The sequence below is a fragment of the Ornithorhynchus anatinus genome, chromosome 13 (genome assembly GCF_004115215.2).
Source record: "Ornithorhynchus anatinus isolate Pmale09 chromosome 13, mOrnAna1.pri.v4, whole genome shotgun sequence".
NCBI classification, from domain to species: domain Eukaryota; kingdom Metazoa; phylum Chordata; class Mammalia; order Monotremata; family Ornithorhynchidae; genus Ornithorhynchus; species Ornithorhynchus anatinus.
The window spans coordinates 37166257-37186045 of record NC_041740.1 but is presented as its reverse complement, the minus strand read 5'-3'; the positions used below and the strand labels follow the sequence as shown (position 1 = coordinate 37186045).

Genomic DNA, 19789 nt, shown 5'->3' with positions numbered 1-19789 from the left:
AACTCTCCATCTTTCCCAGCAATATTTCAAGAGGAAATCTACCATCTCCTCTCAAAAACTATCCCCTTCACCTGCTCCTCCAAACCCATCATGTTGCACCTTTACCCTACAGTAGCTCCTTCATCACTGTTTTCAAACATGCTTATGAATTGCCTATCCTAAAAAAAAGCTTCTCTAAATGCCACATCTCCCTCTATTTATCACCCCATTTCCCTCCTACCATTCCTCTCCAAACTCTCTGAGTGAGTTGTCTATAGCTGCTGCCTCCACTTCCTCCCCTCTGATTCTCTCCTTGATCCCCTTCAATTTGGCTTCACCCTCTTCCTCTTCCACTCCATAGAGAAGCAGCGAGGCTCAGTGGAAAGAGCACTGGCTTGGGAGTCAGAGCTCGTGGGTTCTAATCCCTTGCTCTGCCACTTATCAGCTGTGTGACTTTGGGCAAGTCACTTAACTTCTCTGTGCCTCAGTTACCTCATCTGGAAAATGGGGATTAAGACTGTGAGCCCTTCGTGGGACAACCTAATTACCTTGTATCCATCCAGCGCTTAGAACAGCGTTTGGCACATAGTAAGCGCTTAACAAATACCAAAATGATTATTATTATGGAAACAGCCATCTCTAAGGTTACCAATGACCTCCAATGACACTATCCTCTTCTTGGTCTCCTCTTATTTCTCTGGCTTCTCTTTCTGAATCTCTTTCGCAAGTTCCTCCTCTGCCTCTCACCCTCTAACTGTGGGAGTCCCTCAGGGCTCACTTCTGGGTCCCCTTCTATTCTCCATCTACATCCACTCCCTCGGAAAACTCATTCACTCCCACAGCTTCAACTACCATCTCTATGGAGAGGATGCCCAAATCTACCTCTCCAGTCCCTAGCTCCCTCCTCTGCAGTCTGGCATTTCCTCCTGCCTTCAGGTCATCTCGACTTTGATGAAGCACGAGAAGCAGCGTGGCTCACTGGAAAGAGCACGGGCTTTGGAGTCAGAGGTCATGGGTTCGAACCCCGGCTCTACCACTTGTCAGCTGTGTGACTTTGGGCAAGTCACTTAACTTCTCGGTGCCTCAGTTACCTCATCTGTAAAATGGGGATTAAGACTGTGAGCCCCACGTGGGACAACCTGATTCCCCTGTGTCTACCCCAGCGCTTAGAACAGTGCTCGGCACATAGTAAGCGCTTAACAAATACCAACATTATTAACATTATTATGAACCGCCTCTAATGAACTCCTCATATTCCCACCCAAACCCTGTCCTCTCCGACTTTCCATCGTTGTAGATGACACCACTATCCTCCCCATATCATAAGTCCATAACCTTGGCATTATCCTTGACTCAGTTCTCTCATTCAACCCACTTATTCTATCTGTCACCAAAACCAGTTGTTTCTCTAAAGTCCACTCTTTCCTCTCTATCCAAATGGCAGCAGGATCTTCCCACACTTCCAGTGTGTCTAGGGGCTATTCCAGAAACCCAGGGTGCTAGGAGGCCCATCCTCCTGGATTCCCGCCACCAAATGTCCCTGCAACTCTTCATTATCTCGAGTCTTAAGGGGCTGGGAAGGGCTCAGATATTTAGAAAACGTGATTGAGGTTGGTGAGTTCTGTTAATCAAATGCTTCCGTCCCCCTCCCTTTTGAGCAGAGTGACTCTTCGGGAGCAAAATGCCTCTTTGAGTTCACCTTTATCTCTCTGTCCTGGCCCACTTTATGCTGGAGGAATTTGTGGAGAGCAAATAAGAGAAATAAAGGGGTCTGGGTAATGAGCCCCTGGGGGGAGGGGGGATACCTGTAGCTTGTCCAGTTTGGGTTGTGAGGCCTGAAGCCAAGTCACTGAATCTTGAGAAACACTCCACCTGCCGGAAAAAGTAGCATGGCCTAGTGGAAAGAGCACAGGCCTAGGAGTCAGAAGGATCTGGATTCTAATCCTGGCAGCCACTCATCTGCTGTGTGACCTTGGGCAGCACTTGTGTATATATGTACATATTTATTATTCTATTTATTTTATTAATGATGTGCCTATATCTATAATTCCATTTATTCATACTGATGCTATTGATGCCTATTTACTTGTTTTGATGTCTGTCTCCCCGCTTCTAGACTGTGAGCCCATTGTTGGGCAGGGACCGTCTCTATTTGTTGCTGAGTTATACTTTTCAAGCACTTAATACAGTGCTCTGCACACAGTAAGCACTCAATAAATATAATTGAATGAATCAATTAAATTCTCTTAGCTTCAGTTACCTCATCTGTAAAATGGGGATTAAGACTGTGAGCCCCTTGCAGGACCTTGTATCTATCTACTCCAGGGCTTAGAACAGCACCTGGCACACAGTAAATGTTTAATAAATACCATTAAAAAAGAAAAAAGGGGAAAGCACAGAAGGAATTTGGTTCTGCAGCAGCTGCTGCTGATTCAGATGCTACTGGAGCTGTGAGATACTTCCAGGGAATCACAGAATCCAACCTCACTCTAGAAAAGGGCAATGTAATCCCTGGCCACCCCCATGCTTCTCCTTTCTTGACTCATCCTGCAGCCCAGGTATGAAGCAGTCTTGCCATCTGTTTGACCGCATCCCTATATTTCGTGTTTGCAGACCAACCTCCACTACCATTTACCTGACACTATTCAGTCACTGTTAGAGAAACAACGTGGCTTAGTGGAAAGAGCAAGGGCTTGGGAGTCAGAGGACGTGGGTTCTAACCCTGGCTCCGCCACTTGTCTGCTGTGTGACTTTGGGCAAGCGGCTTAACTTCTCTGTACCTCAATTACCTCGTCTGTAAAAGGTGATTAAGACTGTGAGCCCCTCGTGGGGCAACCTGATTACCTTGTATCTACCTCAGCACTTAGAACAGTGCTTGGCACATAGTAAATGCTTAATAAATACCATAATTATTATTATTATTATTCACTGAGGGTTGTGGCTTTCAAATTTGACCTGTTATGTAGCTTTAGGTTCTGGGCGTTTACTACCTCGCATATTTAGGCTTGTCCTATCTCCCTGCTAAACAATCCAAGGGAAGAATTCTTTTTTTTTCTTCTGCCATCCCACCCAGCTGCCCGGTGCAGAGTTCTAAATCCTCTGGATTATCAATAACTTTGATTAAATGACCAGAAAGACCAGACTACCTGCTCCTGAATCCTCAGTCGGCTTCTCCTTCGAGAAGCTGCATTCATTCATTCAATAGTATTTATAGAGCGCTTACTATGTGCAGAGCACTGTACTAAGCGCTTGGAATGTACAATTTGGCAACAGATAGAGACAATCCCTGCCCAGTGATGGGCTCAAAGTCTAATCGGGGGAGACAGACAGCAAAGCAAAACAGAACAAAACAAAAACAAGACACCATTATCACGATAAATAGAATCAAGGGGATGTACATCTCATTAACAGAATAAATAGGGTAATAAATGATATCTACAGATGAGGACAGTGCTGAGGGGAGGGGGAGAAGCAGAGGGTGTGGTGGGCTTCGGGCACTTGGTATTCACCCCACCCTCAGCCTCACATCACTCATGTATATTCGTTATTTATTTATTTACTTCAATTAATGTCTGTCCCCCCCCAGACTTTAAACTCACTGTGGACAGGGAATGTACCTACTCATTCTGCTGAATTCTACTCTCCTAAGAGCTTAGTACAGTGCTCTGCACACAGCAGGCGCTCAATCAGTACAGTGTGCACCGAGGTTAAGAGAATACTGTGCATCCCTTGCTTAGGCCAGGAAGGGAAAGTTCATTTTTGATCGGTCTCCAAACCTGTTGACGGCTCCCTCCTCACTTTCCCGGTAGGTCAGGGAGACCTGGGGTTTCTGTGATCTCTTCCAGTTCCAGGTCCTCACCTGCAGGAAAGGTTTATTCTGTTGCCGGGATATTGTATGTGAGGGACCCAGGGAGTCCTGCTAAATTAAATCTGGGGCCAAGCTGATCCATTCTTTAAACCCAAATGTTCTATGTACTGATTCTTTAGGCTCTTTGGTCTACGTTCCTCTCCAAACTGCAACTTGAAGCCAGGCCCCTCCTACTGATCCTGATGGTAGTGGAAACTGATAAATAGCCTCTAGAATAAAGCCCTCTTCTCTTTTACTCCACGAAGAGGAGAAGCAGCTGGTGAACACGTACCCAATCTTGCTGACTGATTCTATCTGGTCGGCAATAATGGACCTTATGACATCTCGTTACAAGCTACTGAATGATGGGAACAAAATACCAGTGCTGGGATTTGGAACTTTTGGAAACATGAATGTAAGTACAGACAGCCTTTTGGGGGCTGCTGTTGTCTCCTCTGGGCACTGCATCCCCCCGCTAAGGGAACGGAGATTCATTCTCGGGGGATTACACCAATCCATCTCTTTAGCCCAACACTAGGGGTTCAGTTAGCGATTTATGAGGATCAAAAATAATCGTTCTCAATCTGGACTCAATGTACAACTTGTGATAAGTGTAAATAATTGCCTAGACCATACATGCACAAAATTATCAATAAAACAGCTGGTGCATTATGAAGATTCAGAAATTACTCTAGAAAATTGACATTACCTTCTTGGTTAAATAATTCTCATAAATAAGTTAGCTATTCTTGCCCCCGTTACAAAGTTCTCTTTTTAAATTTATTGATTAAATTAATTAAAATAATTAATTTATTAATATTTTGGTTAAAAATGGAAAGCACTGTAAGAAAATTGGGAGAAAAAAGGGAGGCAACGCGACTGGACCCCAGAAAGCAGCATGGTCTAGTGGAAAGAAAATGGGAGTCAGAGGACCCCGCACGCTCCGCTCTTCCGCTGCCCACCTCCTCACCGTCCCTCGGTCTCGCCTATCCCGCCGCCGACCCCTGGGCCATGTCCTCCCGTGGTCCTGGAATGCCCTCCCTCCTCACCTCAGACAATCTAATTCTCTTCCCCCCTTCAAATCCCTACTTAAAACTCACCTCCTCCAAGAGGCCTTCCCAGACTGAGCTCCCCCCTTTTTCCCTCTGCTCCCTCTACCCCCCTCTCTGCAGCTAAACCCTCTTCTCCCCGCTTTCCCTCTCCTCCTCCCCCTCTCCCGTTCCACCCCCTCAGCACTGTACTCATCCGCTGGACTGTATATATCTTTATCACCCTGTTTATTTTGTTTATTTTGTTTAATGAGATGTACATCACCCCGATTCTATTTAGTTGCCATTGTTTTTATGAGATGTTCTTCCCCTTGACTCTATTTATTTCCATTGTTCTTGTCTGCCCGTCTCCCCCGATTAGACTGTAAGTCCGTCAAACGGCAGGGACTGTCTCTATCTGTTGCCGAATCGTACATTCCAAGTGCTTAGTACAGTGCTCTGCACATAGTAAGAGCTCAATAAATGCTACTGAATGAATGAATGAAAGGACTTGGGTTCTATTCTCAGCTCTGCCAAGTGATTGCTGAGTGACCTTAGGCAAGTCACTTCACTGCTCTGTGCCTCAGTTACTTCATCTTTTAAAGGAGAATTAAATCCTCCTTCCTCTAACTTAAGACTGTGAGCCCCATGGACAGAGGAACTGTGTCCAACCTGATAAACTTGTATCTTCCCCAGTACTTCGAACAGTATTTGTCAAATAGTAAGCGCTTAATAGATACCATTAAAATCAAAACAAAATAAAACGCTGATCCAGAACTGTTTAGCCCCACTAGCCAAAGTGACATAAATAGCATCTGAATTGCCAGAGACTCTTCCCATTTACCATAATATGAAATGATTGCTATTCTGAGAGCCCTGGGATCCAAGCATCACAACTGGATTAGTACCTGTATTCTCTGTCTCCCAGACCTGTGCTCTTTCCACTAGGCTATGCCACTTCTCCAGCTTTGCACCTGGATGTCAAATAGGAGGCTATGCACTATTTACTCAGGCTGTATCTTCTTTGGCCTAATAAACTACTTAGTCCTTGAAATTAATCCTGATTTCCAAAGAGTGTCTTAGGTCCCAAATCAGCATGTTCTAGGAGGGAGAGCTCTCTGACGATCAGATTAAAGCACACATGCCACCATCCTAGAGTCACTTCTTGGGGTATTGGAAAGCCCAGCCTTGTAGACATGCCCTTTTCATCGACTTTTCCTTTCATCTAAAATTTTAAAATTTTATTTTTGAATGCAGCTTAGTGGAGTACATTTTCTTCTGGTCAAATGTTAATCTGAGTACTGATGTCCAGTTTTGCAGAGATCTTGCTTTCCTGAACTTTCACTTATTGGTCCCCCTCGGTTCTACCATATCCAGTGAAAATTCTTTCTCTAGTGAACCTTCAGTGGTGACCTCTGACCTTGCGTGAGTTGCAACCCTCAGTATTTTACAAAATAGTCCTTCTTGTAATAATTGCAGGACACTTTTAGACCATGCCAGAGTCCCCAAGAGTTGCCTCTCTACTTTAAACTCCCTTCTTCTTTCCAACACAGCTATTGTTTGGCATGATGTAATTCTGGCTTGGCACTTTTCTGCTCTGGGACCTCGGATAAGTCACAAAACTACTCTGCACCTCAGTTACCTCATCTACAAAATGATGATTGAGTATTGTTCAAGCTGCTAATCGTGTGTCTGGACCGCAGCATTTAGTTCAGTGCTTGGCACACAGCAAGCACTTAATGAATGCCATTTAAAAAAAAAAAAGTAACTGCCAATGATGGTGAAATTCATCTGTGGGTGTGTGTAACTGGCAAGGCCCAGGGGAGGCCCACATTCTTGGCTACACTGTGCATACACAAAAAGGCTGCCTCCCTGTTTCATTGTCATGTTTGTCACCTCCTGTGTGCTGTCATGGATGTCATGGATTACCTATCAGGAGGCAGGGATCCGGACTATATGACCTACTGAGAGCTTTTCCAGCACCAGGACTCTCTGATTCTATAATATGGAACTCACCCTTTAGTTCTCACCCCCCGACACAAGCTTTTGGTACTTCTTAAGCATTTATTATATGCCAAGGACTGTTCTAAGCGCTAAGGTAGATGCAAGTTAATCAGGTTGAACACAGCCCTCCTCTCAAATGGGCTCACAATCTAAGCAGGAAATAGGATTTAAGCCCCATTTTACAGATGAGGTAACTGAAGTTCAGAGAAGTGAAGTGACTAGCCCAAGATCACACAGCAAACATGTGGCAGTGCTGGGATTAGAACCCACGTCCTCTCACTCCCAGGCCCATGCTCTTTTCACTGGGTCATGCGCCTCATAGGTTAGCAAGCAACCTCTCTGTCTCTCTCCCTTGCCAATCTCTAGGTTAACAAAAATGATGAAGAAGAGGCGGTCAAGAAAGCCATTGAAGTTGGTTTCCGACACTTTGATGGGGCTACGCTGTACGAGAATGAAAAGGAAGTCGGACGGGCCATTCAAGCAAAGATTGCAGATGGCACTGTGACCAGGGAGGACATTTTCTACACTGGGAAGGTGTGCTGAGGGGGGATGTTGGCGGTTGTGCTTTGTCGAAATGGTCCTTGGGGATAATGTCCATCCGGCTCATTCATTAAGATGAAAAGTATATTTGCTGCCTCTCAACTCCAACACCCCAGGGCAGGCCCTAAATGAGGTGTGTCGCCATCTGACAGTCATTCTTGACTGATTGAAAAAGATGGTAACTGCTTTAGATCAATGAAGGAACTCGGAATCTGGGGGCACAGACCAGTTGGGGACCCCACAGTTCTTCCCTGAGAGGGCTTTCTCTTGAGTCGCCTTTCTGCAGAAACTTCCCCCTCTCTCCTTACCCTGGGGTGGTAGGAGGAAGTGGAGATCTAATAATAATAGTAACAATACTAATAATGATGTTGGTATTTGTTAAGCGCTTATTATGTGCGGAGCACTGTTCTAAGCGCTGGGGTAGATACAGGGTAATCAGGTTGTCCCAAGTGAGGCTCATGGTCTTCATCCCCATTTTACAGATGAGGTAACTGAGGGCCAGAGAATTGAAGTGACTTGCCCACAGTCACACAGCTGACAAGTGGCAGATCCGGGATTCGAACCCATGACCCCTGACTCCCGAACCCGTGCTCTTTCCACTGACCTCCGCTGCTTCTCTGCTTCTACGCCTCCCTTCCCCAACCCCTGAGGTCACCGTCCCTGAGGTCCCCACCAGGCCCTTGGGAAAGGAAGGGGGCTGGGAGCTGGAGAAGAGAAAATGCTGAAGGGGGTCCCTAGACTTGGGGAGAAGAGCTGGTTTCTGAACATCAGAGCCTCGCCTGGACCCTCCACCAGAACAGTCACCATCTTGAGACACTTCCCCCCGCCCCCAACTGCCCCTTAAGCCCGGCTCCCCCTACTTCTGCCTTTCACACTGTGGGAACAGCGGGGTCTAGGGGAAAGAGCACAGGCCCGAGAGACAGTGAAGCTTGGGCAAGTCACTCCTCTTTTCTTCAGTTTCCTCACCTATAAAATGGGGATTAAATCCTACTCTCTCCTACTTAGACTGTAAGGACCATGAGGGACAGGGACTGTGTCCAACCTGATCATCTTGCATCTACCCCATTGCTTAATACAGTGCTTGGCACACGGTAAGCGCTCAACGAGTACCATAATTATTATTATCCTTATTCCCTTTGTAAAAAGCAGGAATGGAGAGTGAGCACTGATGGCTTGAACAGGGACAGCCGAGAACACTGGTGGGAGATACATCCCGACCTCTCCATACTATTCTCTTCCCATTCAGTCCAAGGGGTGGCCTCCTGCCCGGCCTGAGCCGAGACCAGGCTGCTCTCTAGGCCGCTCACAATGCTTTACTGCTGCCCGGACGGTGGACGGTGGGAAGCAGCGTGGCTCAGTGGAAGGAGCCTGGGCTTCGGAGTCAGAGGTCATGGGTTCGACTCCCGGATCTGCCACTTGTCAGCTGTGTGACTGTGGGCAAGTCACTTAACTTCTCTGTGCCTCAGTTACCTCATCTGTAAAATGGGGATTCATGTGAGCCTCACGTGGGACGACCTGATTACCCTGTATCTCCCCCAGCGCTTAGAACAGTGCTCTGCACATAGTAAGCACTTAACAAATATCAACATTATTATTATCAGGGAGTCCAAGGTACAACTGGAAGTGGCCTAATCTGTGCTTGTCCCTGACCCCGATGGCCCCCCACTCCATCTGCCTGGAGGCGCTGAGAAGCAATGAGGTGGGGTGCCCTGTTCTCCATGAACCGAGCCTCGGGAAGGAACCTTTTTCTCGTTGAGCGCTTACTAAGTGCTGTTCTAAGTGCTGGGGTACATACAAGCTAATCAGGTTGGACACAGTCTCTGTCCCACATGGGACTTAGGGTCTTCATTTTACAGATGAGGTAACTGAGGCACAGAGAAGTGAAGTGACTTGCCCAAGGTCACACAGCGGACAAGTGGAGGAGCCAGGTTTAGAATCCGGGTCCTTCTGACTCTCAGGCCTGTGCTCTATCCACTAGCCATGCTGCTTCTTTTCTTTTTGCCAGACGTCACCCAGCCCGGGCGTCTGCCTCGGCTCTTGGGGTTTGGATGGACCAGGGCAGTCCTGGGAGCCCAGTCTGACTTTAAGAATCCAGACCTGAAGTAGGGCTAGATGCAGGATCTCCCCCGGGGAGATGGGGGTCCCAGCCTGAGCCAGATCCTGACACCGCCCCCACCCCCGAAAGAAGCCCCTCTTCTTCCAACTTCCTCTGTGAATCCCAAGGGTGGGCTCTGCACCCAGGAGAAACCCAGTCCATCCTCCCTACTGTTTGACTCCCCACCGCCCTCCCGCACGCGGCCCTGGCGAGTTGCACAATGAACGCTGGATTTACTTTTCCCAACCCTGCAGCTCTGGAGCAGCTCTCATTACTCTACCTTCGTGCGCCCAGCTCTGGAGGAGACACTGAAGAACCTCCAGCTGGATTACATCAATCTCTACATCATTCACTGGCCCGTCACTCTGAAGGTAAGTGCTTTTGCTCACCAGAGAGCCACACGGGCTCCTCCTCACAAGTCTCCCGTCAATCATTCCAGCCATGGTATTTACTGAGCACTTACTGTGTGCAGAGTGCTGTACTAAGCACTCCAACTTGCTGGTGTCTGCCCAGTGCTTTGTTTACTACTGGGCTCAGAGCAGTTTCTCCGAGGAGGAGAAACCCTTCCCCACAGTTTCATCACCAGAGCCCTGGGTTTGTGTCTCACAGTGGGTTTCTGGGCTCAAAGCAGCCACCTCAGAGACAGACTACAACTCTTTAGCCGGCTCCGCGGCACCCAGGCCCACCAGCCTGATTCCTGGCCTTCCGGTCAATCTGGGAGGCAGCGTGGGCTAGTGGAAAGGGCATGGGACTAGGATCCAGGAGACCCAAATTCTGGTCCCAGATCTGACATCCTGCTGGGTGACCTTGGGCAAGTCATTTAACTGCCCTGGGACTCAGTTGCCTCACCTTCAAAACTGGAATAATTGCTTTTCCTACCTCTTCGACTGTGAGCCCAAGGGTGCGCCAAGCTGGATAGTGGCAGTGAGTTGCTTGGAGGAAACCTGTTCTTCTCCTTACTCTCCGTCCGTAATGCTTAGGGGACAACATTTTTTCTCTCTAACCTTCTACATCCCCACTTACCCCCTAAGAATGCATTTGAGTTCCCTTGCTCATCAAAATATCGTCTTTGCAATGTCAACCCCTCCTTAATTTTCTTTTAGCAGTCATTACCTCTCTTTGCATGGTAAAATCTCCAGGGGGGAGTTATGCTGAGAATAGATGTTTTCTTTTGCGTTTCAGCCTGGAATGAACTTGCAGGCGTTACAGAAAAACAATGAACTGTCTTTTGATTATGTGGATCTCTGCACCACGTGGGAGGTGAGTGGCCTGTGGTAACATCACCCCACAGCCAAACAAGACTTCTTGGGGAGGAATCCTGTCCCTGGCCAGCTCAGCAATCACCTCTCACTTCCTCTTGCCTCCAGGACATCTCTGTCCGGAAGAGTCCACAGCAAGTTAAACTTGATCCATATAAAACCGAACTTGTAAATCTTCCTTTCCAAAATCTCTCCTCTTCCTTACTTTCCCCTCAGTTTTGATAACAACAACCTCCTTCGTATCCCAGAAACCTCCAACCTTAGTGTCATCTTTGATTCCTCTCTGACCCTCTGCCTCCAGACATTCACAGTATTCTAACTCCTGCTAGTTTTTCCTCTTTTAGTTTCCACAGACGTGTTCCTTCCTTTCCAACCTTCCCAGGGACAGGCCTTTGTCATCTTGCAGCTGCACACTTTAATGGCCTCCTTACCTGATAGCAGATAGGAGCCGATAGAGGTACTGATAGCACATCACTCAATCAATCAATCAACGAAATTTACTGAGGGCCTACTGTGTGCAGAGCACTGTTTTCTGCGCTTGCGAGATTGTGCCTGAATGAGAGACACAGATCTTGCCTTCAAGGAGCTTACAGTATAAAAGGGAGACTGACAGACACCACCTCTTCACAAATGCTACGGCTGTTAATTACAAAGGGGTAGAAGGACAGTCACAATCCTTAATAATCCACCCCTACCAGCGGTTTCTGGGGCCGGTGTCAGACGATAAGCAAGATGGAAAGTGAGATGGACTTGCAACTTTGCCAGGATTTTCTACCCAGAATTTTTGAAGCACTCTAGTTGCAATACTAAGATTAAAATTCTAAATAAAATGCATTTGTCATTTACTTTTATTACTATTAGCACCTCAACGTAGGTTTGGAGCCAAACCCGCAGACTTCCGTCCAACTTCACATCACTTTCCCTTGGCCTCTCAGTCCAGTGTGTTGGCAGTCGTCCTAGGGACAGGGCAGGACAGACCAAATGAAACTGAATCTGGTTTCAAAGAACTTGAACTGAGGAAAGCACTTTAGAGGGCCTCCTCAAGGCAGATTGTATCCGTACAAAGACTTTCAGAAATTTACAGATAGGGCACATGAAGTGGGAGGAAAAATCACAAAGGGGCTGGCCGGTCATTATGCTTTGTAGAAGACTAGAACTAGTGGTTGAATAAGGACCTAACCCTCCTCCTACACACGCACATAAACACCCCCACACCCCCCACCCCCACAAATACAACCTTTTCTTTGCCTTCCTTCAGCAATGGAATGAAGGTTAGAAAGAGGCTGGAACGGCATGTGCCTCATAGCCCTATGGCTGCCTCAGGAATCCCAATCTCTTCCGGCACAGGCCTTGGAGGCGTGCAAAGATGCAGGCTTGGTCAAGTCCATCGGCGTCTCCAATTTCAACCACAAGCAGCTAGAGATGATCCTGACCAAGCCCGGCCTCAAACATAAACCCGTCTGCAACCAGGTAAGACGTTTCCGACTGTTTTTCTGGTGCCCTATGTCTTCTTGACCATCTCTTCTTCTTCCGCCCTCCTCAACATTCCTTCCTTCTTGCACACGTGTGGGCTCTTGCTTGCGTCCGTGTTTATCTGTGTGAATTATCATTAGCTCTATCCAAGAGAGGATGTTGCCTGGGAGGAGGGCCTGTGGCCTTCCCTACACTGAACGGACTTAGGCACAGTTCCCAGCATGAAAATCTCAAATACAAAAATGACGCTGGCCACTGCCTCAGAAGCTGAGAAGGACAGCAGAGTAGGGTTATCGGTCATCCAGTTTTAATCTGGACATTGGGGTTTTCAGCTGGCCGAACTTCTGCTGAGGCCTCTGGGACCCCAGCTTGGGAAGATGTGTCCATCTGTTAGATGATCTGGGAAAGAAACGCGAGGGCTCTGGAGCAACTGAGGGAGCCAGGAGTTACCCAGGAGAAATGATCTAAGATCGGGCCGACTCGGAGTACTTCAGCAAAGTGACATCCATGAAGCCATCACGTTTTGTTGCGTGCCTGACATAAATCAATCAATGGCCACGTTCTCTGCCCACGACGAGCTTACAGTCTAGAGTCTGTACCCTAATCAATCAATGGTATTTGTTGAGCGCTTATGCTACACAGTGCTCTGTACTAAGTCCTTGGGAGAGAACAACAGAATTAGCAGACATGTTACCTGCACATAGCTAGCTTACAATGCTTAATATCCTTAAGTGCTGCCAGTAACCACTGCAGACCAGAAGTATATCAGTTTGTTCACTGTTTTGCCTCCTCTCCTGAGGAATCTGCTCATGTTCTCCCCAACTGTCCAGCAGTCTCTGACTAAGCCCTCCTCTCTCTTCTCCCACTCCCTTCTGCACTGCTCTTACTTGCTTCTTCATTCATCCTCCCTCCCATCCCCACAGTATATATGCATATACCTGTAATTTATTTATATTAATGTCTGTCTCCCCCTCTAGAGCTCACTGTGGCCTGAAATGTGACTGTTGTTATATAGTACTCTCCCAAGCACTAAGTACAGTGCTTTGCACACAGTAAGTGTTCAATAAATATGACTGAATGAATGAATGGACTCAGTTCCCCTGGTCTCTGAAGGCCTGACTCATCCTGAGGCTCCTGGTTCTCTGTTTTTGACCCGGCCAGACGTAGCCCAGAAGTTCCCCCTTCCCTCACCAAGTGTAATTCTTAGCCTAGTGGCTAGAAGGAACCTCAGGAAGGTTCAGCAGCATGGCCCAGTGGATAGAATATGGGCCCGGGAGTCAGAAGGACCTGGGTTCTAACCCCAGTTCCACCATCTGTCTGCTGTGTGATACTGAGCAAGTCATTTAACTTCTCTGTGCCTCAGTTACCTCATCTGTAAAATGGAGATTAAGAATCTGGGCCCCATGTGGGACAGGGACTCTGTCTGACCTGATTATCTTGTAACTACCCCAGTGTTTAGTTCAGTGCCTGGTACATAGTAAGCAGTTGACAAATACCACAGATATCATTAATTATTATTATTCTTATTTCACCTGGGTGTTTTTTTTCAGATGGCTGTGACTAGACAATCCCCCTGTCTTTATGGTTCAAATGCCTTAGGTCTTGGTTCTTAGGGTCTCGCTCTGGTGGCTCATTCACTCTGAAATCTCCATGTTTGGGATCCTGCAGGTGGAGTGTCACCCGTACCTCAACCAGAGCAAATTGCTGGAATTCTGCAAGGCCAACGACATCGTTTTAGTGGCATACAGTGCCCTGGGCTCCCAGATGAGTATGTCAGGGTAAGGAAAGACAGTCTGGAAAGAGTAAGCCAAGCTTGCTCATTGCAAGTGGTTTGTTTGCCAGTTCTCTCCCGGAGCCCAAGTCCACCTAAACCCCAAACTCCTTGGGTTTGGCATAGGATGGTCCAACCTGAACACTCCCTAGGTCTTGGCGGGGAGCGGTGCATGGAGAATCCCACATTGCCTCAGAAAGTTCTAGTCCTAAGGGTGCTAGTTTGGGTGCCGGGGCAGATCGGTTTTTAGTTCCCTCCACCCCAACGTATTTTCCCCATATCAGGGAAACCCCGGGGATCCCATTTTGGGCCAGACCCTCAGACCCATGAATCCCCATCCAAACCCTGGCCAGGATTAGTACTAATGCCCTCTCGGTGGGGGTGGGGGGCTGGGGAGGAATAGAAATCCGAGCTTCCCAGTGCTGCTGGAGGACCCGGTCCTGGGCGCCATCGCCAAGAAACACAACCGCACCCCGGCCCTGGTCGCCCTGCGCTATCAGCTGCAGCGTGGAGTTGTGGTCCTGGCCAAGAGCTTCAATGAGAAGCGGATCAAGGAGAACATGCAAGTAAGGAGGTTGGGAGGAAAGAGGCCATAAGGAGGATTAAGGAACTACTGTGACTGTATTGCTGGTAGGTGTGAATTCTAGGGAAGGAGGGGATCTGTTCCTTGATTCTGGAGGAAGGGTGGAATTCAAATCCTGGTATCAGGAGGAGTAGACTGAGGAGAATCACTGGTCCTGGGGAGTGGTAATGGAAGAGTGGATCCATTCCAGATCCCTGCTGAATCCCAAAGATCCCTTGGAATCTGTTTGAAAGAGATGTAGAGGGAAAATTTCAGAGGGTCATTTGGTCAATCATTACCTGAGTCCTCCAAAGCAAATTGATGCCAAAGCTGGAGGCAGCAGATGGAGACCCGGTCAGCCCCACCGTGGCTCAACATTTTCTGGGCAACTGGAAGACTGGTGGCCACTTCCGTGAAAGTGAGAAGCTGAGGTTTTCGGCTGGGCCAACAGTCCTGGACACACCTGCTCTTCACTTCTCCCGTCCTGAGTGGGGATGGGGGAAGGGCAGGAAAGGAAAGGAAGGGAAGCAGCACTAGTGGATATCCTAGTGGATATACTAGGAATATCAGGAAAAAATTGAAGAAAAGGGTTGGCAAGGTGAATATGAGGGAGGTGGCTGATTTAGAATAGTTTCCTTGTGTTCCCTGTTAGCCTTCTCTTGGCAGCTCCAATGGGTCAGTCAGTCAACAACAGTGATTTCATGCGCACCGCACCACCGTGAGCACCTTGAGCAGGGAAGGCAGATACAGTCACTGCTCTCAAGGTATTCACAGTTAGGGTTAGGGGCCCTTCCTCAGGGAAGTTTGACAGAATCAATCAAGACACCTTTCACTTCAAAGGAGTTGAATAATAAACCACCACCTCCCCACCCCCCCACCCCTCTGGCAGGTGTTTGATTTCCAGCTGACTCCGGAGGACATGAAGGCCATCGATGGACTCAACAGAAACTACCGCTATATTAAGGCGGAAAAGTGAGTGTCTGGTCTTTGGGCCCAACTTGCTGTTTTCAGCATGTCCACCTGTGGGGGTGATGGGGCACATCCATATAGGTCAAGGAATGCGTCTGGCAGGGATGTAGGGAAGCAGGGCTGTGGTTTGAATGGCGTCCGAGTTTTTCCGGTTAAACTCGGGCCTGCCCATCCGGCTGAGGCCTCAGAGGTGAGGGGGCTACTCTTGCACCCCAGAATCTCCCACCTGTTTACTTTGTTGTAGAACCTTGGCCTGGGTGGGGTAAAGGTGTGGCTGGAGCAGAGAAGCTCTCTTGTCTGGGAATGAGGGAAAGAGATCCAGGAGCTGTGACTGTTCGGGTGGTGGTCCGAGTTTTTAAAGGGTCATCCTTTCTCAGCCCTAGGGAAGAATGAGAATGAGAAACGTGTCTTCCCTCACCTGAGCCTGTGGGTTAGGGCTGGCCATGTCAGAGAAGCAGCATGGCTTAATACATAGGACACGGGTCTGGGAGTCAGAAGGTCTTGGGTTCTAATCCTGCCTTTGCCACTTGTCTGCTGTGTGACCTTGGGCAAATCATTTCACTTCACTGTGCTTCATTTACCTCATCTATAAAATGGGGATTGAGGCTGTGAGCCCTACATGGGACAGGGACTGTGTCCAACCTGATTTGCTGTATCCACTCCACTGCGGCGCCTGGCATATAGCAAGCACTTAACAAAAACCATTATTAGAATTATTATTATTGTGCCTGGGGTCAGCTGAACCCTGAGGTCGGCCCTGACACAAGTCATCCCAAGATCTGGGGCACTTAAGGAGTTGGGACATTTTAACTCTCCCTCCACCCCATCCTCCGCATCCCTGGGAGAGTCCAGATAACCCCCCAGCAAGTCCCAGAGGGTGGATGGAGAAAACAGAATGCTGGGCACTTGGAATAGAGACCTGAACCTGGGCTAGGGATAGGGCTGTCATTCATAACCATGTGACAGCCTGGTTTTCAGCTGGTCAGTTCCCTGTTGGGTGCGGAGACAGCACTTGATGCCTTTATGGCCCAGCCTTCCTCTGCTAGGGAGCAAAAGTGGTGGGATCAGAGCTCCCTCGTTCTGCAAAAGGATCCATAGGACCTCAATTACATTGCAAAACCTGTGTAATGTAGCATGCGTATGTTATTTCCAGTTGGCAAAGAGAGTCCAGTATCCGTGACTGAATAATAATAATAATAGTATTTGTTAAGCGTTTACTATGTGCTGTACTGAGCAGTGGGGTAGATACAAGGTAGTCATGTCGGACACAGTCCCTGCCCCTCATGGGTCTCACGGTCTTCATCCCCATTTTACAGATGAGGGAACTGAGGGATGGAGAAGTGAAGTGACTAGCTCAAGGTCACACCGCAGTCAAGCGGATTAGATCAGGTCCTTCTGGCTCCTAGGCCCATGCCCTGTCCACTAGACCATGCTGCTTCAGTGTCCGGCCAGAATGTCGGTCTTTAACGATGAGGGTCAGCAGGGTCAGCTTGTGTTTGGGCAGACTGTGGGCAGGTCCAGAACCCCAGGGGAGGAGGGAGGCCGCGAGCTGACTGGCTCCATCTCCAGAGGCAGTGGCCAGCCCTATCCTGCCTCTATGAGTGGCCATGCCAATATCGGCCACTCAGTTGCACTCGACATTACATACGCTAGATCCTTTTGTCATGTGGCACATTTTATGGCAGTCTGTCTGACCCTTCCTTGCTCCAAAGCCATTTCATTCCCCTCCCAGGTAGTTGTAAATGCAGTTGCTTTGTAGCCATGGAACTTGGATGCAAAAGCCGAAGTAGAAACCCATGACATAAAAGTGTCTAGGGCAGTATCTTCATCAGAGAAGGGATCCACAGCTGAAAACCAGACCGCCTGGTATAAAACTGGGCAAATGGACATTTTATGCCCTGGTTCCTGATGCCCAGGGGAACTGAAACTTAAGGAAAGCAGAGATGAGGGTAGGTACTTGGGGATTCGCCCCGCAGGTGAAACACTCTGTGTCACAGAAGTCTGGCATCACTCTTGACTACTACAGCCTGGCAGGATAATAATAATAATAATGATAATTGCGATATCCGTTAAGCACTTACTATGTGCCAGGCACTGAACTAAGCCCTGGGGTAGATACAAGGCAATCGGGTTGGAAACAGTCCCTGTCCCACCTAGAGCTCATAGTCTTAATTCCCATTTTACAGATGAGGTAACTGAGGCACAGAGAAGTTAAGTGACTTGCCCAGGATCACACAACAGACAAGTGGCGGAGCCTGGATTAGAATCCAGGTCCTTCTGACTCCCAGGCCCATGCTCTATTCACTGGCACGTTGTTTCTCTGTCAGTGCTGGTTCTCACCTCCACCTCTCCGTCTGGCTATCTTAGCGTAGCTCAGTGGAAAGAGCACAGGCTTGGGAGTCAGAGGTCATGGGTTTGAATCTCAGCTCTGACACTTGTCAGCTGTGTGACTGTGGGCAAGTCACTTAACTTCTCTGTGCCTCAGTTACCTCATCTGCAAAATGGGGATTAAGACTGTGAGCCTCACGTGGGGCAATCTGATTACCCTGTATCTACCCCAGTGCATAGAACAGTGCTCTGCACATAGTAAGCACTTAACAAATACCAACATTATTACTATTCTACGAAACCCCCTGGTTCCAGCTACCTTTCCTTCCCTTCCTTGTCTCCATGACCCAATCTCTTGGGGTCTGAGTTGGGACTGACCTCAGTCAGATGCTGCTGTTGCAAGAAGATGGTCTCACCTATGCCCTGAACTATCAGCCCTGAGCTGATCTTCACCGTGACCAAATGTAATTTCTCTGGGCCTGGGAGGACACTCTACAGATGCTTACAATGGTTACCTCTCATTCCTCCCTATTAGACTGTGAGCCCCAGGTGAACAGGGAGTGTCTCATCTGACTAAAATGCACGTATCCCACAGTTTAGCACGGAGTAAACGCTTAATTAAAAACATTCGTACTATTCTGATTACATTTTGTTTTTCTTTTTCCTTACAGTTTCTCGACCCACCCTAACTACCCATTTAATGAAGAATACTGATAAGGTCCCTATGCTGAAAAATTGGGGCCTTGGAATTTTGAGTCAAATGCCAATCCCTCCACAACTCCAGGCAGCCTGGTGACCATTTTCAGGAAACTGATAAAGATTGAATCCCCAAGCCACTGAAGTCCCTTCATAGTGACTGAAAGGAAAATAAAGTTGTTGGTTTTTTTCCTCACAATGACTTCTGACTCTTTCTCTCCTGGTGGCTACCACCAAAGGGAGTAATTATTAGAAATGATCACATTTATTGAGCACGCACTGGGTGTATTGCACTGTACTAAGATCTTAGGATGTACAAAACAAGCCAATGACACATTCCCCTCCCACAAGGACCTTACAACTTTAACAGGGCAGGCAGCCATAAAAATATTTATAAAGACAATAATCAAAATGACAAATACATAACTGAACACATTTTCCAGATGATGGAACTGAGGCACAGAGATAGTTCACCTCTCTCTGAACTATGATTCACTAGAAAAAGCAGTGTGTGAGGGAACATTTCAGATAGTACCAGTAGAGAGAAGGTTTTAACTAAGCACCCACCTGCTTGTGGTGCCAGACCTGGGGTGATTCAAAGCAAGTTACATGCAATTTTTGCCCTTCAGGAGCTCGGTATCTAACAAAGGCTAACATGTCTAGCGTTTCGGTTGTGGCAGAAATTATGGGCAGTTGGGAGGAAAGAGGGAGCTAGACAGTATTACACCACAAACTACAGTATCTTCCTCTTCAGGTCCGGGAAAATAACCAAATGAGAACTCGAATCCCACGAATTGGGAAATTCAGAGTTTCTGGCTCTTGAAGTGACATTACCTAGGTCTCCAGACTTGGGGTGGGGAGGGTGGGATGTGAAACTAACGATAGTGATATTCTCCCTCTTCCATTTAGATTAGCTTCCCATCCTAATTATCCATTTTCCGAAGAGTACTGATGAGAGGCGCCCCTGGTTTCCTCCATAGTCGGTGATTCGGGAATTACCCGGACCAGATTCCTCTGTCTACCTTGGGATCTATTGAACAGGAAATGAAATAATTAAAACATCTCAAATTTTTGTTTCTAGTCCTGCTTCTGCTTTGCCTCATGCCTTCTCTCTACCTTCTCAGAGCCATCACCTCTGACCACCATAGAAATGTTCAAGAGGGTCACACCTTTGTTCAGGAGCATAGGAGAATCACGCTAGCTGAGATTTGCTGATCTGAATGAGGGACTCTGGACTC

General features: G+C 47.9%; 1 protein-coding gene across 1 annotated transcript; it reads left to right on the top strand.

Moving 5' to 3' along the window:
- Positions 1-4048: 4048 nt before the first annotated feature.
- On the top strand, positions 4049-18747 carry LOC100085965 (prostaglandin F synthase 1-like). The gene is made up of 9 exons (XM_029077771.2): positions 4049-4241; positions 7225-7392; positions 9748-9864; positions 10676-10753; positions 12100-12222; positions 13894-14003; positions 14400-14562; positions 15448-15530; positions 18527-18747. Exons 1-9 carry the CDS (start codon positions 4155-4157, stop codon positions 18567-18569), a joined length of 972 nt encoding a protein of 323 aa, XP_028933604.1. The 5' UTR covers positions 4049-4154; the 3' UTR covers positions 18570-18747.
- The last annotated feature ends 1042 nt before the right edge of the window (positions 18748-19789 follow it).

What these genes read in the sequence shown, in the direction of transcription:
- LOC100085965 (XM_029077771.2), top strand. Translation starts at nt 4,155, where the DNA reads ATGGACCTTATGACATCTCGTTACAAGCTACTGAATGATGGGAACAAA. An exon ending in ACTGGCCCGTCACTCTGAAG is followed by an intron (nt 9,865 to 10,675) that starts GTAAGTGCTTTT and finishes TTTGCGTTTCAG; the next exon opens with CCTGGAATGAACTTGCAGGC. An exon ending in ATCTCTGCACCACGTGGGAG is followed by an intron (nt 10,754 to 12,099) that starts GTGAGTGGCCTG and finishes CTTCCGGCACAG; the next exon opens with GCCTTGGAGGCGTGCAAAGA.